This window comes from Spermophilus citellus (assembly GCF_964194105.1).
Source record: "Spermophilus citellus genome assembly, chromosome: 6".
Classification (NCBI taxonomy): Eukaryota; Metazoa; Chordata; class Mammalia; order Rodentia; family Sciuridae; genus Spermophilus; species Spermophilus citellus.
This window is the reverse complement of record NC_138187.1, coordinates 133315117-133336973: the sequence shown is the minus strand read 5'-3', so window position 1 is coordinate 133336973 and position 21857 is coordinate 133315117. Positions and strand designations below refer to the sequence as shown.

General features: G+C 55.1%; 2 protein-coding genes and 1 long non-coding RNA gene across 9 annotated transcripts in view; 1 reads left to right on the top strand and 2 right to left on the bottom strand.

Annotated features, from left to right (window-relative positions):
- ADORA1 (adenosine A1 receptor) overlaps positions 1–13057 on the top strand; it is a 78812-nt gene extending 65755 nt beyond the window's left edge. For 4 of the 6 annotated variants that reach the window (XM_081298461.1, XM_081298459.1, XM_081298460.1 and 1 more), the window contains one exon: positions 10990–13054. In XM_081298461.1, the coding sequence (XP_081154587.1) occupies positions 10990–11629 (640 nt within the window). In that variant the 3' untranslated portion in view covers positions 11630–13054. Of the gene's footprint in view, positions 1–10989 lie in introns of all 6 variants that reach the window. The other 2 variants (XM_081298462.1, XM_081298463.1) reach the window with 1 other exon arrangement.
- LOC308651433 lies at positions 280–4618 on the bottom strand. The gene is made up of 3 exons (XR_014022552.1): positions 4050–4618; positions 3805–3890; positions 280–1841 (listed from the first exon to the last, which is right to left on the bottom strand). It is a non-coding gene; the product is annotated as an uncharacterized lncRNA (long non-coding RNA).
- Positions 13058–13363: 306 nt separating the features above from the next.
- Positions 13364–21162, bottom strand: MYBPH (myosin binding protein H). Of its 2 annotated transcripts, none has more exons than XM_081298457.1 (11): positions 20853–21162; positions 20623–20757; positions 19817–19984; positions 17395–17483; positions 16825–17020; positions 16511–16650; positions 15806–15965; positions 14734–14870; positions 14420–14606; positions 14120–14169; positions 13364–13559 (listed from the first exon to the last, which is right to left on the bottom strand). In XM_081298457.1, the coding sequence occupies exons 1-10, from the start codon at positions 21070–21072 to the stop codon at positions 14153–14155; spliced, it is 1449 nt and encodes a 482-aa protein (XP_081154583.1). In that variant the 5' UTR covers positions 21073–21162; the 3' UTR covers positions 13364–13559; positions 14120–14152. The 2 variants fall into 2 exon arrangements, with proteins under 2 accessions (XP_081154583.1, XP_081154582.1); XM_081298456.1 differs by having other exon boundaries at positions 13364–13637; positions 20853–21161.
- Between the last annotated feature and the right edge of the window lie 695 nt (positions 21163–21857).

Here is a 21857-nt window from a genome sequence, read left to right as displayed (position 1 = left end):
CCGTGGCTGTGGCGCGTGTCCTGCTTGAGTCCCCCAAGGCCCATTACTGCTGGCTGTCCGCGTTTTCTTTTTCCAGCTCTGAGCACGACACTTTGAAGTTTTCGTGAATGGTGGATGGAAAAAAAAAAGCTCTGATTTAATAAGCTTCCTCCTCCCCCACGCACATCATAATGTGAGATTCCCCCATCCAGGGTCGAGGCAGGTGGGTGTGATTTATGGGGCCTTGCAGAAGTGGAAGAAGTGCCTGAAAATGAATTTATTGATCAGCCCTTAGAGAAATTGCCCTGCCAGGCCCCTGCTCTGGGATGCCGCCAGCAGCTACCACGCGGCTCCATTCTCTCAGTTCAAATGACAGGGCACCTCTGAGAAAGGAAAGGAGGAGGAGAAGGACGAGGAGGAGAAGAAAGAGGTAGGCTGCTCCCTGTGGAACCACCCAGCCTGGCAATGAGGAGTGGGGTTGGTCCTGCAGCAGGAAGAAGTGTGGTTAGATTCTTGCTAGAACTGTCAGATAAAAATGGCTTGAGATACTGGGGCTGGACAAAAGGGCAGGATCTCAAATGGAACTCTCTAGAATTCTATAGCAGGTCCCTCATCTGTGAGGGCTGGGCTGGGGCTCCTCTACCTGATGAGAGGGATATTGTTCAGATGAAGGAGAAGCCTCAGACCGGCTTCCCCTTGCCCTCCCTCCTACCTTATGCACATGGAAAGGGATTGTTGATATAGTTGGCTTGTCTGCCATGTTTGTAACTGATTTTGATTCATGGTGCTTTTTCTTTTTTTTTCTCCTCCCCTTTTTCTGCCTCTTTGATCCTGATTGAACATTTTATATGGTTGTTTCGGGTGCTTACTGTGTGCCAGGCTCCGTGGGAGTGCTAAGAAGATGACACTGAACTGGGCTTTGTCCTTGTCCTGAGGTATTGGCAGTTGTGCCCTCAGGGAGGGAAACAGCATTTTTTTTTCTGATTGTCCGATGTAGGGAGGAGGAAGGAGTCGGTCCCCACCACAGTCCAGGGCTCTACTGTGCCATCTCCTGCTGCCGGCTGCCCTGGGAAGGGGGTCCTGAGCCTTGCCTGCATCCACCTGGGTGAGCCTGGGCGTCTCCCCCCACCTGTTGCTACATCTGTGCATCTGGGCCCCTCCACCCCTGGAGCTGGGGGCGGGGCTTGAGAAGATGCAGTGGGCTGGTGGGGCCCAAGGCCACTACTGCATGCTTCCGTGTGCTCGCCCTGGGTGGCTGCTGGCTGGGAAGGGCCGGTTTCTGGATTGGGCCTAGCCTGGGCTTCCTGTAAATGCCTGTTCCTTGTGGGGCTGGGCAAGTATGCATGTGCTGGGACACAAGGTAGAGAAAGTATCGGGAGGACTTCACAAGGACAAAACAATCAGAAATTGCTGGGGACCAGGGTTCAGGGGCTGTTGGTTTGTTTGCAGTGTTAGGGGTGGAACCCAGGGCTTTGCCCATGCTAGGCAAGGGTTCTCATATGGACTATGCCCCCAGCCCCCAACTGCTATTATTTGAGTTTTGAACCCCACTGACCTGGCGGCAAGTTGGGGAGAACGTCCAGAGGCTGGGAGAATAAGACTGCACTTTTTCCATGTCCCAGGACTGGTCTCTCCTTGGGTTCAGATGCAGCAGAAGGGACTGGATTTAGACTCTGCGAAGGACTTTCCAATGTAGAAGTACAAGGTCTGGATTGGAGATCCGAGGATGGGTGTGGATTCTTTCTTTGGAATGATTTCCAAGGTGGAGAGCTCTCTCTGTCCTTTCTGTCCTCCTCCCACATCCTGCCATCTGTCAATTTTTTTCCAGAACAGAGGGCTAGATGCTGTGAGCTTTAGGGAGCCTGACAGCCCAGGGCAGTGAGAACAGAGAAAGAAACAAGTCCTGTAAGAGAAGTTGCCTCCTCACAGTAGAGCAGCCCTTCCTCCCAGGGCCTCCACCCCGGCTGGACTGACTGGTGGGAGTGGGTGAGTTACAGTCCAGTGGTGGGAAAGGGCCTCCAGATGCTCAGTGTGGAGGTGGGGGAAGGACCTGGCTTCCCCTGAGTCTGCCCCCCACCTCCATCCTCCATGCTGGCCACTGCACAAGAGAGATTCCCAGAAGGTGCAGCTTCTTTGGGAGCCCATGGTGGGGGCCGGGGGTCCCAGTGCTGTGCTGAGTAAGTTCTCAAACCTCCACCCACTGCCACCCTGGACTTTAGTAAGACAGATCAGGGCACTGACTGAAGTCATAGCCAGCTGAGTGGGAGACCCGGCTGCAAAACAGAAACAAAAGCCCTGAAACTGGCTTTCCAAAGTGCAGCACAAGTCATTTTTGTTTATCTATGTCCTGTAACCCGTTTGGTGTCTCTTTAAGAGCTGACAGTGTTTCAGAGAATCGGAGGCGCCTTTCTGTTGTAATAACCTGGGTCCCTGGCGCTATTTGCCGAGCCCCTGGATAAACTAACAATGCCCCTCCCCCTCTTCTTTTCCCAGTGTGCCCTGGACAAAGCCCAGGCAGGGAGACTCATTCCAGGACCAAGGCCACAGCTGTTCATGGGGGGAGCCTTGGTGTGGACTTGAAGCTTCCTCCACAGCACACTTCATTCATTCGTTCGTCTTTTCCTTTGTTCACTCAACAGATGTCCAGTTCTTTTTTCTTTCCATCTTGCTCCCCATCTTCCTCATGTGGGGCACGCATTCCAGAGAGCATGGGATCCCTGGAGGAGCACCTGCCTCCTGGGGAGCAGCCCCAAGCTGCACAGAGGTGAGGGGAGTTTCTCTGTGATCCTCCCTCTGCCTGTGCTGAGCTCAGCCCTGCCTGGAGGAGGGCCCACACATCCCAGAATAGGGAAACGTGACCTGCCAGAACCAGGAACGTGTTCTATCCGATCCCTCATCCTGCAGATGGACAAAGCCCAGGCAGATGCCCCCAGATGGGAAGGGTCTCGCCCAAGGCAGCGTGTGGATCAGAAAGTGTCTCCCAGCTGGGCTCGATGGTGCACATCTGTAATCCCAGCAGCTTGGGAGGCTGAGGCAGGGAGATGGCAAGTTCAAAGCCAGCCTCAGCGCTTTAGCAATGCCCCAAGCAACTTAGTGAGACCCTGTCTCAAAATAAAACATTAAAAAAAAAAAGGGCTGGGGATGTGGCTCAGTGGTTAAGTGGCCCTGGATTCAGTCCCCAGTACCAAAAAAAAAAAAAAAAGAAAGAAAAAAGAAAGTATCCTGACTCCTGACTCCTGCCACATTGAGGTATCCCACGGTAGGATTGCCCTCATTTGGGTGTCCTAACTTTGGCAGCAATGGGCCCCCTCTGCTCTGTGAGCTGGGAGAATTCTGCCTCTTTAGTTCCTTCCTGCCCTGGTCTCCCCATGTGCCAACTGGGCTCCAGGATTCTTTGCTGCCTCTTGGAAGAGACTGTACTCAGCCAAAGCCAGAGAGGCCTCCGGGAAGCCAAATGACCCGGCCCACTCCCTCCCCCACGGTGACAGGCCTTTCCACTGTGCTGGAAAAGGAATTTTGCCCTTCTCACCAGCATGGTCATCCTAGAGAGACCTCGCAGCACCAGCTGCTCACAGGTCACTAAGTCCGTGTGCAGGTGAGATGTTTTTTTTTTTTTTTTTTTTTTTTTTTTGCCCACTAGATGAGTCAGAAACAGGTCCCCGTGGCAGGTGAAGCCATTTGGCCTTGATTCTTTCTCCTTCCCAGCCACATCCTGAGAGCTGGAGGCCTGCAGTGCTGAAGTCTGGGTCCAATTCTTGAATTTACTGTGCAGGTCAGACACCCTCCTCTTCAAGGACCACCCCCACCAGGATGTGGGGACTGTACCTGGCCTTGGGGAAGGAGGTGGTTGCATCTCAGCATCACCTAGGCTTCTCTCTTGACGGTGTCGTCCTGGAACATTCTGGTATGTTCTAGACCAGGGGAAAGGAAGGGGGTCATAGGCTATTATACCTGGAAAATGTGCCTTCCCCTTTGAGGTCCCTTTCCCTACACCCTGTCCCTGGTGGCCTCCTCTGAATCAGAACCACTCAGCAAGCCCAAACCTGTTTTTGTGGAGTGGCAGGGCACACCTGGAGAGGAGAGGTGCTTCACCCCAAGGTTTTGCGGCAGAACTCAGGACTTGCTGTGTGAGCTTGGCGTCTGGGGTTTACTGGTGGCTGCTGGAAACATGTGTCACCTCATATGTCACTCGCATGTCAGGCTGGGCCTCCCCCACAGACCCGGAGTTCCTTTAGGGCCGGGGCTGTGTTTCTTCTTTGTACTCTCAGCACCCAGAGAGGGGCTCTGAATGGGAAGGAGGGAGGACACAGGAGGTTCCTCAGAAAACAGGCCATTTTGGCATCATGTACATAAACTTAATTCTATTTCCCACCAGGCTGTGGGGTTGTGTGCCCTCAGCAAGTGACCAGGAGCTCTTTCCAAGGCCCATTACACTAATGACCTAATCAGTTTATTCAGCTCTTTCAAGTGGCTCAGAATGCACCCCTCCTCTTTGTGGCCCTGTGGGCTTGCCCTGGCCATGTTGGCCTGACCCCTCTTTGGGGGATCAGTGGACACCGATGTTCAAGATGACGGGTGACGTCACAGGGTCAGGAGTGAGCAGGGTTCTTAGGCCCCAGACATCCTGCCCCCGGCCCTGGGCCCCTGAGCCAGACTCCCCTGGGCAACGTTACTATTAAACATTTGGCCCCTGGAGTGTGCCGAGCGCCTTTGATTGTATCTGGTTTCCTGTTCTCCTTTGGGAGGAAAAATTTCTCTGCAGGAAGTAGTTTAATAGTCTGAAAGCCTTACTTCCCTGGCCTTGAGATCCAAGTTTCCAGTTTCAAGTGGCTAGATCCTTGATAAGAAGAGAGGCAGGAAGGAGGGGGACCAAAACCGCTTCCTCTCAGCCAAGGGCGAGGGAAGGGAAGATGGAGGCTCTGGCCTCTGACTATCCCGACTGCAGGACTGCAGGAAGATCAAGACCCTCTGCCATGCCCAGGACCTGGGTGAGGAGCAGATGGTAGCAAACAGGGGCTATCACCCCAGCCCTGGTCTCAGCAGCCGATGGGGCACGTTAACCTACTGTCTCCTTCACACACCCACTGTACCATTTTTCTCCTCTGCAAAGAAGGGGCTGGTCACCTTGCTCACAGCTCACCCACAGGTCTGGCAGGGAGGTCTTTGGGACACCTGGGCTCAATTCTTCCTGCTGGGACTTCACTCCTGAACTTCCAGGGTCAAACAAGGAACACAGAAATCATTTTAGGTGTTCACAACTTTGATGCCAGGAACTGGTTGCAGGGGATGGAGCAGCTGAGACACCTGTTTGGGCAGGGAGGTAATGCAGAGCCTGACCCCAACAGGAATCTGCCCCTGGGCTGAAGGACAAAAGGAGGCGTGTTGTTCCTGGAGCCTGGACCCATGGTGGGCCCTTCTGGTGGGAGATCAAGTCAATGAGAGGTCCCTCCCTGTTCCTCTAGTGCTTCAGTGTTTCCCACGGACTCAGCTGACTCAGGGGCTTGGGAAGTGCACCTGCAGGGGTCAGCCCTTCCGTGATATAGTGCAGGGCAGAGCTAGGAAGGAAAGCCGAGGGCAGACAGCTTCAGGACCAGCGTGTTCCAGTTTTGTTCAAGTAGCGACACAGTGGCTCCACTCATTAAGGCCTCCAAGCCCACCCTTTTCCACGGCACCCTCCTCGTTTCCCAGTCAAATACCTCTTCACCAGCCTGGGTCCTGTGGTACATTCTTCATCTGATGTCCTGTGAGCTTTTCCTGTTCTAAGGAAGCTTATTGCTCATGTTCTCAGAGTCAGCCTAAAAATCAGTCCCCAGTGGTGTCCAGGAAGAGCCCTCCTCTGAGGCTACAGACAGGGAGAGGCCATCCCTCTGTGCACAGTTGGGCCTCCAAATAGAAGTAATCTCATTCATGAAAGGGGACTATTCATGAGGCAAAGGACCAATGAGGAGCTGGGGCGGTCTCATTGCTGCTGGGATCTAGCAGGACACAGAGATGTGGCTTTTCTGGGCTGCAGCCTGGAAGACTGGGGAGCCCCTCTGCTGGTCTCTCAATATGCTGGGGCTCACAGCTGCTGTAACATGTTGGTGGCTGGCTGCTAGACTGGTGGCACTTGTATACATCTCTCATCAGAGGTCCTCATCATTGCAGCCGTAGGTCACAGGACCTAAGCAGGGGACCAGGAGTTATTTGGTTCAGCATGAGATCCCCTGCAGCTCCCAACTCAGTGGGGAACTAGCGTCCTCATCCAGCACACTGTAATTGCCTCCAGGGTCAAGACCATGCCCGTCTAGCTGACCATCTCCAATTGAGCAGCTATCATTTAGTCCTTATCTCTGACTCTCTGAGCTGTATCACGTGGCAGCACCTCAGTCAATCATTTCTGAATAAAGGGATGTTTGCATTCATTAATCCATTTTTACAAGTATTTATTCATTCAACAAATAGCTACTGGGATGCTGAGTTGATTATGCAAAATAAAAGCTCTATCCTAATTGAGCTTTTACACTCTATTGGAGAGAAACAGATACAAATGCATCAATACACATATAGCGAGCCAGAAAGTGAGATCATCTCTATCAGGAAAATTAAACATGGCATAAAGCCACGGGGTGATGGGGACCAGTTTTACAGGGTGGTTTGGGAACTCTGAGGAGGTGGCATCTGTGCTGAGACCTGAATGAGGGGAGAACTAGCCTCCCAGACACCCTAGGAGATGAGCAGGAGGTGCCAAGGTCCTGAGCGGGGAGAGTGTCCCCTATAGGCACACGCAGGAGTGTCTGTGTGGACAGTGTGTGTCCCCCCGGGAGAGGAATGGGGTTCCACACAAGGGGACGAGGGTAGGGAGACTTGCTTAGTGGTCAGGATAAAAATCCCAGACGACTTGGTTCTTTCCTCTCCTAGGCGTTCACACTCAAAGCAAGTCTTATTTCTCCGATCCCAAATATGTTCTGAAGCCACACCCTTCTCCCTGCTGTCCGTTGTGCCCGCTGGGGCTCCTGGCCCTCGTCTCCTGCCTGGGAGGCTAAAATGGCCTGCGTTGGCTTTCTTGCTTCCTCTCATTCCCTGCTACACACATTCTCCATGTGGCACCTTGAGTTATGTTTTTAAAGCAGAAATTAGATTATATCCCTCCTTTGCTGAAAACAGCTTTCTCCTCCACTCAGAACCTTTTCTGTGGCCCTCAGTGACCATCCCTGCCCAGGTCTCTGGCTGAGACAGCCTCTCTCTTGCCCCTACCCCTGGGCCTTGTCCCCACCAGCCCTCTCCTCCTTCCTCAGCACCTTTACCTGGCGGGAACGTCTGGAAGGCTCTGCCCGGCTGCTCACTGGTGATCCTTTAGCTCTCGGCTCTTGTCTTCTCCTCAGCGAGGAGGGCTGGCTCACCCAGCCCAAGTTGGCAGCACACTCTGCCTGTCACTCCCTCTCTCAGTGCCTTGCGGAGCCACTTGATAGATCTTTTCATTCTGGAATGTTCTGGTGCGTCTGTTTGCATGTCTATTGTCTGTCTCTCTGCCTTCAGAATGGTACTTTTATGAGAACCTGTTCTCTTCTGTATTCCCAAACCCTAGCGCCGAGTTCCTGGGCCTGAAAGGTGTTTAAGGAGTATCGGTTTAATGATTGAAGGGGAGAGAGAGCCCAAACTGCCTGGTTGCCCCAGTGGGAATAGAACAGGTGGCTGAACACCTGGGCAGGAAGTGTGCCTGATGGCTTTGGGGAGGAGGAGGCTCCAGAGCAGGGTATGGTGGCATCCTCAGAACTACTTGGTCCGGGAGGTTCCCTGGAGCAGGCCAGGTTAGCCTTCCCACCCTCACCATGGCTCCCTCCACAGTGCACACCTCCCTCATCTTCCATCTTCCAGAGAGGCAAAGCTGGCTCAGTATGGGTTTTGGACATGGACACGCCTCAGTCTTAGAAATCCCATCTCTGCTTCTTCCCGACGGAGCAGCCTTGGACACACTTCCCCATCCCTCTGAGTCTCAGCTGCTGTTCTGGGCTGTGCTGAAGAATCTGTGAAATCGTGTCTACATGGTCCCCGCCCAGCATATGGAAGGCAGCAAGGAACGTTCTCTGTCATCGGCATGTTATTGATACCTATCAGCTAACTATTGCCTTTCAGCACCCCCCATTCCCATCACTTAGCCTCAGAATCTCCCTCCTCTCATGGCAGCCTGGCCAGAGCCCAGGGAAGAAGCAGTGACTTCTGCCCTGTCCCATTAAAACACAGATCTACAGATCTCATCATGGAGAGTTTCAACTCTAAGCTTCCTTCCACTTCCTTCCTCAGTGATCCTTTTCCTATTGGGGTCTTTGCAACCCTATTGTTCCAGGGACCCAACTTTTCATGTTACCCTCATCAATAAGAAGATACTCACTAATTTCCTATGGTGTCATCTTGCTTTTTAAAAATATGCCTGGAGAAGGCAAGTCCTTACCCTAAAGGGACATTTTGTAATGGTGGGACTCTGCATCTTGAGGAAGACGCCTGTATCTTTCTGTCATAGCTTTAAGGAGCTGTCTGCCCTGCTGGCCTGAGGATTGGCCCACTTGGTGTTTTCCTGTCTCTATGGTCTGAGATTGAGCCCTCCTGGGGTGGCCCTCTCTCTGGTTGGTTCCTAGCACAGTACCTGGGATGGGGAAGACTTGGGCCTCACTGGGAAGGGATATCCCCAAGAATTGGAGTCACTTCCACATACCCCCATCTCATGGATGCTTCTGCTTCCCTTTCCCACATGTAAGGAGAGGTGAGTGTCTCCCCCGATCCTGGGAGGCAGCCCCCGTGAGAACCTGCCCCACTGAAGCCAAGGTCCTGGGCTCAGCCTTTCCCACCAAGGAGAAAATAGCAAGAAAAACAGATGAGAACTGATACCCTGTGCACAGGGTCGGCTGGGACCTGGTTCTGGAGGAGCCCCAGGAAAGCTTTAACCCCAGGGGCTCTGAGCAGTCGGGGAGGGTGGGGGATGGGGGTGCACCTCTCCAGCCAGAAGTGGTCACTTCCCTCCCCTAATCTGGGACACTGTCCATGTACTCCTCCCCTCTTTCAGTAGATCATCATTGAGGTCACTGGGCCCACCCTCTGTCTCTCGGTGGTATCTACCTTCAACAGGGTCCAGTGGTTCTCATTTTAAACCTCTTAGGCAAGGAATATTCTGAATCTGTCCATCTTATGGATCAAAATGACCCACAATCAGCCTGGACCCCGGAGGAGAACTGGGCTTAGAGTCAGGAGCCTCGGGTGAGTGGAGCTTTTAATCTGTTCCACGGGATCCATTATCTGCTGGGCTCGTGGCAGGCTGGTTCCTGGGCTCACCTGAGCCGTGATTGTTAAAGGGCTGCATAAACAATAAACGTGATGTAAACCATAGATGTAAACGGGACAGCACCTCTGGCCTCACTCTTGCAAAGGCTCACCCTGGGGATGTGGCCCTACATCTACCCGGGGGGACAGACAAGACAATTTTTCCCACAGAATGATCCCTGTTCCTTTGATCTTTGCTCAGAGACTCATGCTTAGAACTTCTTTCACTGCCCCTGAGAGGACATGCAGGGGACAGTGAGATCATCGGGAGCCAGGCCTGAGTAGGATGTTTTGCAGTCCTCAGGCTGGGCTTGCTGAGCATCTAGAGACACTGGAGTTTTTCATGTGCGTGTTTGCCTAGGAGCTTGGAGGGGTAAGAACTCAGGCTAAGGATATTGGCAAGATGTTTACAGACATTTGCACATAGAGTATCTCATTCCATCCCCTCCCTCTGAAGTAGGACTTATTGTACAAAGGAGGAATTGAGGTAGCACACTGCAGACTTGGGTGGACTAGAAGCCCACACATTTGAGACTTCTGATCCAGCATCTGCCATAGGCCTTGCCATTCTGCTGAGGGTTCAAGGAGGAGGGAATGGGATTCCCTTACTGCAAGAGAGTTAGGCACAATTGAACTGATCAGCCAAGACCCCTGAATGGTTTGGGGACACAAGGATCCTAGGATCACAGAGTAGGGAAGGGGCAGTGCTGTAAAGCTGTTGGAGTCATCTAGGGTCCTCAGTTTCTCCACTGGATTGCTGCAGAGATCAGATGAGGTCCCAATAGTCCCTTTTAGTGTTTGTTTTCTAGATGGGACAGGGAGGAGGCATCTGGCTTCTCCTGCTCTCCTAATGGTCCCCCTTCCCATTTCCATAGCCTGCACAGAGCAGGTGGGCTTTAGCACATAGTAAGAGGTCTAGAAGAATCGTTGCCCAGGGTGAGGGGGCAATCGTCCTGAGAAGGCAAGAGCTGCAGATTCCATAGGCACAGGTCAGGAAAGAAACAATCAGAGGTCCCCCTCCTGCCCCAGATTTCAGGAGCTGTTTACGTGCTTAGGAGGGCACTCCATCCCTCTCAGATGCTGCACTGGAAAATAACAACTGGGCAAGCTGCTGCTGCTCGGGCAGCCTCGGCACAGAGCTGGGCGGGCCCCAGCCCTTGGCACTTGTTCCAAGGCCAGTTTGTGGGCAGATGATACGATGACTGGCTGCTGGTTGGGATGGTTTAGAGGCAAGTGGGGAGCCCCCAAGATATTCAAACCCTATCCTCAGTATTGGGTTGGGGACAGGCCATCACCTCTGGACCATGTCTCCACATATCATCCTGATGTTTTCATGCTCTGTGTGTCATGAGGTGAGAAAGGTTGGAAAGCACTATCCCTTGTCATCACCCTGTTCGTATCCTTTAAGGCTCCTATCATGATCTGTAGTGGTCCTGTTTATTGGGTCATTCCCTTAGAACTCCTAAAAGAGAGTTATTTTTTTGATCATTAACCAGAATTCCCTCCTTCTGCAGGAGAAACAAGCCAGTGCGTTGCCAACTTTGCCCTGAATTTTAGATACCGAAGACTCCGCCCTTGGGCAAAAGATCCATCCCTTTCCACTTTCTCTGGACCCTTCTGTAGGATCCCCCCCCCCCCAGGGGCTGGGTGAGTCTCAGAGGGATCTTCATGGCCACTAGGAAGCAGTTCCTCATACCCTTCCCTCTTTTCTCACAGGTACAAGACGGTGGTGACCCCACGGAGGGCAGCAGTGGCCATTGCTGGCTGCTGGCTTCTCTCCCTGGTGGTTGGCCTGACACCCTTGTTCGGCTGGAACAACCTGCAGGAGGTGGAGCGGGCCTGGGTGGCCAACGGCAGTGTGGGGGAGCCCGTGATCAAGTGCGAGTTTGAGAAGGTCATTAGCATGGAGTACATGGTCTACTTCAACTTCTTCGTCTGGGTGCTGCCTCCGCTGCTCCTCATGGTCCTCATCTACCTGGAGGTCTTCTACCTGATCCGCAAGCAACTCAGCAAGAAAGTGTCAGCCTCCTCCGGCGACCCTCAGAAGTACTATGGGAAGGAGCTGAAGATCGCCAAGTCGCTGGCCCTCATCCTCTTTCTCTTTGCCCTCAGCTGGCTGCCCCTGCACATCCTGAACTGCATCACCCTCTTCTGCCCCAGCTGCCACAAGCCCAGCATCCTCATCTACGTCGCCATCTTCCTTACTCACGGCAACTCAGCCATGAACCCCATCGTCTATGCCTTCCGCATCCAGAAGTTCCGGGTCACCTTCCTGAAGATCTGGAACGACCATTTCCGCTGCCAGTCGGAGCCCCCCACTGACGAGGACCTCCCTGAAGACAAGGCCGATGCCTAGCTCTGCCTTCTGCTCCCACCAACCCATACCCAGTGGGGTCCCACCAGCCCTCACCTCCCTGCTGTCCCACTGGTCTTCCTGAGCTTCCCCAGCTGGGCTGTGGGCTGTGGCAGTGGGGAGGGTCTGAAGAGATGCCCATGGAGCAGGGGGCCCCTCCACAGGGAGTTAGCCGCCCTGCACCTCGGGGTCCTGGTGGAGATTTGGGAGGGCAGCCCAGGGGAAGGATCCTGTGCCCTGAGGCCAGAGAAAAGTGTCTTGAGCGCCCCCTGCCTGATAGCCCATGAGGCGTCTAGCTGAGCAGGTCCTAGGGGCCAACTGTGGAGGAGCCATTGGGGGCTGGGAGAGGAAGCTCTGGCTCCTTCAGTGAAGCAGAGGAGTCTACTGGTGTAGAGGGTTGGTGGCATGTCCTGGGACCAAGCTTGAGGATAGGAGAGAATCCCCTCTGGGATGGAGACAAGCAGAGAAGGGGGGGGGGGGTCCTGCCCTGCTTTCTGTCCTGTACTGTAGGAGAGGGTGGCCAGGAGCAGGAATCCAGGAGCCTTAATCTCTGCCTCCTAGGATTCTGTGCCTGACATGCTGGGCACCGGGGTGCCTGTTCTCTTTGTCCTGGGAAACCCAGGATTATACTTGGAAGAGGCAGAGGAGGGGTCCAGAAGTCATTTCCCACATTTGTTTACTCCCCACTGGCCGTCCTTTTGGCCCCTCAATGGGGCCTCTGAGCCCCTGAGGGTGGTGTGGTAAGTGGCAGCCGTGGGCAGCCACCAGGTGGCAGCACCGAGCCCTCTGTCTTGCCCCAAGCTTCCAAGGAGCCTGGATATTGTAACTTCCCATCATTGGTGGCCAAACTCCAACAGTCCTTAATGATAGGTCTGGATCCTCCTAGGTGACACCATCTCTGCTGCTTCTGGGCCCAATAAAGAGAATAACCCCAGAGACACCGCTCTTAGGAGCGTTATGCCTGCCTAGGGAGGATGTGAGAAGCATCTGGGGGGACCCAGGGCTGACTGTGGGCACTCCTGGGGTGGGGTGTGGCAGGCTGGAACAGGCCAGAGAGGACCACTGTCCTGAGAGGCCTCCAGGGAGGGCCTTGCTGGCATTGAAATATCCCTGGTGTTCAACTCAGTTTTTCAGGGACTTTGGAAGCTGGGTTGCAGATAGAGTCCAGGCCTTTAGGGGTCTGGGGAAGGAGGACTGATTCACCCCCTGCCGAGCCTGGAGCCCCTGGGTGGAGGGTGGGTCGGGGAGGAGAGGTGGTTGTCAAGTGGACAGGTTCTAAGTGTGAATATAGACTCCAGACCCTTCCTCTGTCGAAGGTAGGGTGTCCCTGGCTCCCAAGCGAGGCTGATGTGACTAATAAAAAACTGTGAACCCTCATGGAGAACACACTGCTGGCACCACCCACCACTGTCCTGGGGGAAACAAGACAGACTTCCCAATAAAGACACAGCGGTGGGGGATGGAGGAGAAGCTGGGAGAGGGGATGTGGGGGCTGTGCAGGTATCGGAGCAAGCAGGGTTCCAGAGAAGGTGTGTCTGTTTCTATAGTTACATACTTGGGATAGCAAGCCCTGAGTCACAAAACAAGATCCGACCATTCCCATGTCCAGAAAATGCCCTGGGACATTTTGAGACCCTTCCTGCTGGCTCCTTCCTCAGGGTGGTGGATCCACCCACACATGGGGACACAGTGCCTCCCCTTCGTGGTGACGCTCACTGCCACAGAGGCCACAAACTGTAACATCACACGCCTTTATTTGAGTGCTTCTTGCTCAGGGTACAACTCTGCAGGGTGTTCCAATCTCTGTTCCTTCCGGGCTCCCTGGTGCCCAGGGAATGTCTGACCTGGGGCCTGCCAGGCCCTCTCCTGAGTTCTGAACTCCAGCCTCCGGGGACAGGAGGTCATCAGGTAGGGGCGGTTCCATCAGTTGTTGCTATGGAAATGCAGGTCATTTGGTATCTGCTGAGCTAGATTTTGGACCTGGGGGACGGACCCCTCAGGCCTGCAGGACCTGGCAGAGAACATGCTTCTGAGCCCTGGTGGCAGGAGGCAGAGCTGGGCTGCAGAGCTACAGAGGGTGGTGGGGAAGCAGCCCCTTGTCCCTTCCTAGGCTTCCTCCACCTCCTGCCCCAGGGCTGAACTCTGCCCATCACAGTTCTAGATATTTCCTTACTTATCCAGAGCCTTAGACACACCAGGGGAAAGAGTGCGGGGGCTGTTGTTCCCACTTTCATGTTGAGGAGACAAGCCCTAAGAGACTGCCCCTGCTTGTCGCTTGGAGCCAGGGTTAGACCCCTGTCTAGCACACCACCGGCATCACCCCCTTGCGGGCCTCACAGCATCACAGGGCCCTGCACCACTGATGAACATCTCTGGGCAGGCACCAGAGCTTCCTGGGACTGCAGATTTGTTCCCAGAGCTGACTTCTGCCTTCCCTCTTGTCCCCACCCCCTGTCCCCAGAGGTAGCAGAGGGAGTGGGTCCAGTCCTTTACCTGTCTCCTCACACCAGCCTCCTCCATTGCTCTTCAGTGTGTGGCTGAGGCTGGAAGAGATCCTGCAGGTTAGAGCTTAGGGGAGGAGAGGAGGGAACATCGAGGTTCAAGGTCACGTGCTCTCCCCCACTGGGCCATCTTCCCCCTTGGAAGGTCATTCAGAAGGCCTGATCTGATCCTCACTACCCCCTTCTCTCCTGCTTTAATCTTCAGCTCTCAGTAGCATCCAATCCAACTTCAAAGAGGGAATGTCTCCTATTGTCCCATCCATGGTGTGGTCCCCAGAGAGCAAACCCTTACCTTTGACTTCCAGCCGGCAATCCACGGATGCCTCCCCCAGCACGTTGATGGCCTTGCAGGTGTAGACCCCGGAATCAAAGGGGCTGGGTTTCCGGATCTCCAGGGTGCAGACGCCTTGCTCAGAGAGGGCACGGTATTTGGGGTCCCCCTGGATGTTCATTTGGTTTTTCATCCAGATGATCTTGGGCTGGGTGGCATAATCAGAGGAGAGCTGGGAAGGATGCTCTCAAAGGGCCATTCTCAGGCCCCTGGGGAGATGCTGGGATCTCCCAACCCTACACTGGCCCCTGTCCCACCAGCCCCGGGCCCCTCACCTTGGGCGATGCTCTGACGCTGCAGAAGAGCTGAGTGCTGTAGCCGGGGGTGGAGGTGTGGTCAGCCAGGGGCTGAGTGAATGAGGGGGCTTCCGAGAAGTCTCGCTCAATGAACCCTTTAGGTTTGGTAGCAATATCTGGGTTCAAGGGAAAATTTGAGGTTACAGAATTTGAGAATACATAAGGTTGACTTTATCCAGAATTTTTGAGAAGTCTTGCTTTTTTGTGGGAGCTTAGAGAGGAAAAGTCAAAGAAGCCAAGGAAAGCCAAGAGGGAGTCGGGTGGGTTGGGGTGGTAAGCAGAGAGAAGAGTGGGCAGCAACACAGAGTAGATCTCAGCGGAAGGCGGAGACCAGTGACATGGAGTTACCGTGTTTCATTCCTGTCTTTGGAGACCTCATTAGTTTTCCTTTTTAAAACAGAAACTTTCTCCTAATTTTGGGCAGGTCAGGCTGGTGTCAAAAAGACTGTGCCTTCTGGAGCCCACACACACCCTGGGTGGGGAAAAGGCCTTGGACATAGAGGGTGACAGGGAGAAGAGCCTGGGATTTAGCATTTGACCCAAGAGGGCCAGGCGCCCTGTGGAGATGCTGTAGTGATCTCGTCCATCTGTGTGACGTTCTCGTTGGGCGGTGAGTTTGCTGCTTTTACGAACTCGCTGGAGTCTACAAATCACGTACATATTGCCCTTCAGGGTAGGTCCCTTGGGACTCTGTGCATGAGACCTAATGGCTGCTGTGACATTCGCAGCCACACACATCTTTAGAGTAAGTACACAGCCTCCCAAGGGGCACTGCTCATTTGCATGGGTTTGCTCTGATGTGTTTGTTAAAGCCCATCAGCCACATCCCTTACTTTATAGCCACTCTGTGTGTGCTCACACACTCATGCACACACTCACACACAGCGGTGGAGTCAAAGGAGGACAGAGAATGTTCCAGGAAACAGGCACCCAGGAGAAGTCCAGAGGGAGGGATGCAGGGACGCGGAGGTAGAGGTAGAGAGAGACAGGGAAAGAGTCCAGGGCAGGAGCTGCTGGCCCTGGCTTGGTTTCAGGCCTGAGCCAAACCTACCTGCCTTCCGGATGTGGGCGAGCTCCTTGGTGGAGGTGGCTGAGTCGCTGAGGCCACACAGGTTTTCTGAGAAGACCCGGAAGTAGTACGAGTTGCCAACGATGAGGTGGGAGATGGTGCAGGTGGTTGGGTGGTAGCGCTCCAACACTGTGAACCATTGCTGTGGGGACTCCGGCCCCGTCACACTCACCCCTCACCTTAGTCCTCTCCCTCCCGGTGGCTGCCTTCCCAGAAGGGTTCATTCTATGTCTCCAACCCTGGGAGGTGAAACCATCCAGCTTTGGGCCCCAAAGGACTTTGAAGTGGGAGAAGGGGCACCTGGGTCACTCAAGTGAGCTCTCTGGGACCTCAGAGAATTCTAGAGCCTTTCTATTCTGGATGTGATTGCAACCTCATTATCACCTGGGGACTTCAGGATTCAGTCCCAGCCAGGATCTACTGAATCGGAATCTGCATCTTAGCAAGATTCCTAGGTAACTAATATGCCCATGAAGATTCCAGAAACACAGCTCCAGAGTTTGAAAGGCCTCCGACAGCCCGGGCCAGCCCTCCTTGCAGTCTTAATGGGGAAGAGTCTTGCCAAGGGTCACATAGGGAGTCAACAGTCACTGCACTGAAACTGATCCTGAGACTCTTGGTGGGATGGGTCTTTGCAGCCACCTTAGGCACTTCCTCCCCGCCCCACTCTGTCCCAGCAGGCCTCACCCCCGTCTTTTTGTCTGCCTTCTGCACCGTGTAGCCCAGGAGCTCTGTGTTGCCCGTGTCCTGGGGTGGTGTCCACTCAAGGGCAGCATTGCAACCCCACACGTCCAGTAGCTTGATGCTGCTGGGGGGCCCAGGCTTCTCTGCAGGACCACAGAGGAGGGGAGTGAGCATGAGGCTGAGCCTGCCACAGAGACCCCACACCCGAGATTTGGTTCCTTCCATGCTTCCTCAGCCTGCTCCCCATCAGCCATCAGCTCCACAGGGGGATGTTTCTACGTCCCTGAGGACCAGTCCTGTCTCCCCTGGCCCCTTACCAATCACCAGGATGTCGATGACTGCCTTGGCCTCCAGACCTTCCAGCCTCACAGTGAGTTCATAGCGGCCTGAGTCAGAGCGCTGGGCGGAGCGGATGAAGAGGATGGAATCCTGGTCCCCGCTGCGCATGTTTACCCGCTTGCTGTCCAAGGCTTGGCCGTTGTGTGTCCATGAGGCCTGAGGCTTGGGCTTCCCCTGATGAGAAGGAGCCCGCAGGGTGAGTGCAGGTCAGGCTGGCCCCCCACTCCCTCCAGCTCTGGGGTGTCTGGAGCTGTGTCCTTGGAAGCCTGCCCCATGGTCCTTCCCAGGAGGGGCAGCAGGGGCTGGAGCCATAGGTGCTGCCCCAGCCTTGTCCTCCAGGTGTCCAGCTGCACTGGGGACCCACCTGCCAGTCCCCAGGCTGGGGGTCACAACTGAGTCATGATGTGATCAAGGAAGGACGAGGCCTTCTTGGTGAATCCCAGGCAGAGCCCTTGGGGGAATCCTGATTTTTCCTGGGCTTCTGCTGTGGACCTGGCTGGGACTCTGGTTTCCACCCAGACTCTCCCTCTAGGTAGAGGCATACCCACCTGGAAAGGGATTTGAAGGTTGATCGACTCTCCCACCTGGCGGATGTAAGTCTGCCGAAGGTGGCGGGGGACACGGATCTTGGGGGGCTCTACATGAAAGCAAGAGTCTAGACTTAGCACAGCAGAGGGATAGCTGAATGGGGGCTTCTGACACAGGGGTAGGGGACAGCTGGTTCTGGACAGGCAGCAGTGCTCCTGGGTATGTTCTGGCTGCTTCCTTGTGGGAGAGGCAAAGCTCTTACTCGTGAGATCGTGGGGCTCAAATCCTATAAGGCCCTTGGGGAGCTGAAAGCCGGGAGGTTCCAGAGAGGTCAGGGCCTCCATGGTGTGAAGTGGTAGGCATCCCAGGCACTCTCTTGGCACCTTGACCCTGCCAGGCTGGGATTTGCCCTGCAGCCCAAGCATTTGAAATCTCCAGATGGGCCCTGCTGGCTCTCTGGCTCCCCCTAGAGGGAAGCAGGCGCTGCACCTGTCAGACTGTACTCCCAGGACAGAAGGCAGTACTTCTTCCTGCACACCCGCACCCCGCACCCCCAACACCCTAGGACTTTCAGAGAAGCCCTTATGAAACTTTCCTTGCTCAGTCCTCGGCCTCTCAACCCAACCCGGGGGACTAGGGTCTTTCTCTGCTCAAATTAGGCCAGAGCAAGTAAACCCCTTCTCTCTCTGTGGCCCCTCCCAGTCTTCAAACCTCATGGTTGGAAAGTCCTTCCTGAAGTCCTGCCTCTGCCCCGCTATGGCTTGTAACTACCTTCCCAACCTTCCTCTAATCAGGTGCAACCAAGGGAATCACTGGGCATTCCAGGGGAAGTTGCCACAACCTTGTCCCTGGGGTGGGGGTGGGGGTGCATGTGCTGGGCCTGGGACGGAGGCTCCTCAGCAGCAAACAGGTGGCAGCAGTTGGTCGGTGGCATGAAGGGTGGCAGAGAAGGAGGAGACAGCCAGAAGGAACACTGTGTCTCCAAGGATTAGCTGAGCGGGCATTTGGCTTGGGAGCAGCAGGCGAGGAATGCTCTAGGGGCAGCTGCAGGAGGTCAGGAATGCTTGGCAGCTCCAGGTGGCCAAGGAAGGACAGCTGAGCAGCTGAGGATCCTGGACAGGGTCCCCACCCCAGCATGCTCTCCCATAAGAAGCCTGGCTGTCCCCTACTTGTTTGTGGCCTTCTTCTCCTCCTTTTCTCTCCAGGAAATTCCCTCCTCTCCCGCCAGTGGAATTTTAATGGAGAAGCAGGTCTGAGTCTGGCTGAGTCTGGCTGGCTCCTGAGACACCAGGCCTCAGAGGCCTCTGAGTCTGACCTCCTTGGGGCCCAGGGGGAAGGTCGGGACTCCCCCAGACAGGAGGACTTCCTGACACCTTGGGGCTAGAGTCAACACAGCTATCATGCAGCTGCCCATCTCATCCAGACTCAAAGGCTGGGAATGTCCCCTGTAGCTTGGTGAGGCATGAATGGCCTCCTGTGGCCATCAGTATCTGGGAGCACCATTGAACAGTTGGGTGACCTCTAGATTGTCCCTAGGTCCCTTGGGATCTGCTTGGCTTGGATATGTGAACCATGACAGTCTGGTTCTATTTCTTTGAATCCAAACTTGACCCCTCCTGTGGCCTTGATACCCTTTCCTTCTGAATGCCTGGTCTAGAAGGGTGGAGTTCTGCTCCCAGCCTCCACCAGGAACCATTGGAAGAACTAGAAGGAAGACGGAGAAGGCCTCAGGCCACCTGTTTGCCTGCCTGTTTCTCCACCCTGGGGCCCTGCTCTGTCCCCAGGGACCCAAGATCAGACCAAATGACTCATTGCCATTAACAGACTGAAACCTGATCGGCTCTGGGAGGGTAGTGAGGGTAGGATTGGGCTAATGCACCCTGCAAATAGAAATATTAGCAATGGGGACAGCAGCTGGCCTTCAGGTCCCTAGTGAGGCACTGCCCCTTGGGGATGGAGAAGCCCTCACAGGCCTTTTGCGGACCCCCTTCCCCTTCCCACTAGGGCTCTGGGAGAACAGGGGCAGCAGGCTTTCTCTCTGTTCCAGAACCTTTGGGGGAGATCTGGAACCCAGGCTTAGGTAATGGGCAGAAATTGAGCCTCCATGGCCACTGGAGGGATTAAGATTGGCTAGCAGGAAATCAGATGGATCTTAGCACTGGGACTCTGAGACAGGTGACCCAGGGACCTGAGCTTTCCTTTCTGGACATCAGGAAACTTCTCCCCAAAGCTTTGGGGCTGGACTACTCAGGGAAGTGACTTCTTTGACACCCCCAGAGACCCCTGGAAGCTAAGAAGCCCGGCATTTTCTCAAGTCAAGATGGCAGGAGCACGTGGCTTGTGCATGTGAGTGTGGGGTGGGGAGAGGGCTTCGTGGATCTCACTGCCCGTGGCTTCATTTCCTCCATTAGATCAGGCTGGGGAGCAAGAGGTGAGGTTTACCTATGATCTCCTGGATGTGGACAGGCTGGTCCAGCACTGCAGGTGGACCAGCCCCCGCGGAGCTCACTGCGGCCACACGCAGGAAGAACTTGTCCCCTAGAGCCAGGTTCCGCAAGATCTGCTGGGTCACCATCATGGGCCGGGCATTCACAGGGACCCACTCTGAGGCTGCGAGGAACCGAGAACATGTGAGGTCTTGGGACATGGTCAGGGCCACCCTTTTCAATAGGGCGTCCCTTCTCAATGGTGGTCTGGGGACGTCGACCTCCCTCTCTGGGCTCATTTTCCAGTTGCTCCACTTTCCTGAATTTTTCATGTCCAGTGTGGCATCAAAAACACGGAGGGGGGGGAGGGTTAGACCACTGGAATGGTGACCAGAGATGGGGTTGCTGAAGCCCAGTGAGGGGTAGACACCTTTGCAAAGTCACACAGCAAGGTGGGGGCAGAAGTAGAGGCCCAGATGAGGGTGACTGATGTAGAGGGGAACGGAGGCAGCAGGAATGGAGCCCAACGCTCCCCATTCTCTGTTTCTCCTCACCACCTCCCTCTCTGCACGGCACCTCTCTCCTCCCCAGAGTAGTGCTCTGTTCTGTTATTCAGAGGCTCTTTGGAGCTGAAAGGTGAGGCTCCTGAGGTCCCTGCCATCCCCCTGCCTTCAGAGGGCCCCGGTGCAGCTAGAAGTGGGGGCGGGGTTAAGGAAACTACTACCTGTCCTCCTCCCTCCCATGCCCCCAGACTGGGACTAGAGGTGTCCCTGCTGCCCTCCTGGCCACTCACGTGGGGCGTCCGCTGGGCTGAGCACTTACTTCCCTCTCTGCAGATCTCCACCACGTAGCCCTGGAGCCCCAGCCTCCCCAGCTTCTCCGGGGGCTCCCAGCTCACAGTCACGGAGCTGCTGCTCACATCCTCCACGGTCAGCAGCAGCGGTGCACTGGGGACATCTGAAGAGAAGCCAGGATGAGATGAAGAGGTTCATGACCATAAGGCCCCCCTGGCACGCCTGCTGCCCTCCTCCACCTGCCCGGCCTTGGATCACCTTCGCTTGGGGGTGCAGGCTTAGTGACCGTGGAAGCTGTGGGGGCCTGTGCCTGAGAAGCAGGGTCCTGGGGCTCCTGGGGCTCCTCAGCCTGTTCTTCTCCTTTGGACTCCGATGCTGCCACTTCTCCAGAAGGCTCTGTGATGGGCACACTGACAGACTCAGATGCCGTCTCCTCTGGACCAGAGGCAGTGGCCTCGGAGGTGGCCTCTCCTGTCATTGTTGGGCTGTAGAGGGTGAGGCTGGGGCGTGCAGGGGTCAGCAATGGGAGGGTCTGAGCCTCCAGGATGTCTGGGACACCTAGGACCAGGCTTATATAGACAGGGACTGCCCCACCCCCAGCCAACGATTCCCAGCTGTGGGGTCAGGTCAGGCAGGGGGTGGGGGTGGGGTGGGGAGGTGCCCAGGCCAGGAATAGCTCTGGGGGAGGAACCACGGGGCCCCTTGAGGAGTGCACTACCTTGCCGTCACCCTGTTTGGACCTCACAGTCAGGGTGCTAGTGCTTGGCTAGGAGCAGGCACAGATAGGTGAGCTGGGACACCATTAGGACCAGTGCCCAGGTTTGGGGCAACGGGAGACAGCTGCCGTTTAGAGAAGGAAGCCCGGTCAGCTCTGGGAGTCTGGCTTCCGCGAGGCCACTTGGACGCAGGTCTTTTCAGACCGGGGTCTGGGGCCCAGACAGCCTGCTCCAGCTTCCCTGGTGAGCACTCACTCCTGACTTTGCCCCTGGGGTCCTCTCTGCCCTGGGAACTCTCCCTTGTGCTATGTGAGGTCAGGGCCCTACCTAGGCAGGGAGTTGAGATGCCCAAGACGGAGCTGGCCGGAGAAGGTCCTCCAGCATTGGGACTCCAGGAAGAAGGACTGTCCCTGTGTGTTTTCTTGTGCTCTAACAGAATATCACAGAGGGGTAAATTATGGATAGATGTTTATCTGCTCACAGTTCTGTAGGCTGGGAAGTCCAAGAGCATGGCACCCTCATCGGTGAGGGGCTTTGTGCTGTTATC

Bases quoted from the DNA above. Each gene is read 5' to 3' on its own strand.
- MYBPH (XM_081298457.1), bottom strand. From the start codon at position 21,072: ATGACAGGAGAGGCCACCTCCGAGGCCACTGCCTCTGGTCCAGAGGAG. The intron at 17,021-17,394 runs GTGGGTATGCCT...CCTTCTCATCAG, and splicing joins ACCTTCAAATCCCTTTCCAG to GGGAAGCCCAAGCCTCAGGC. The intron at 16,651-16,824 runs GTAAGGGGCCAG...GTGGTCCTGCAG, and splicing joins CATCGACATCCTGGTGATTG to AGAAGCCTGGGCCCCCCAGC.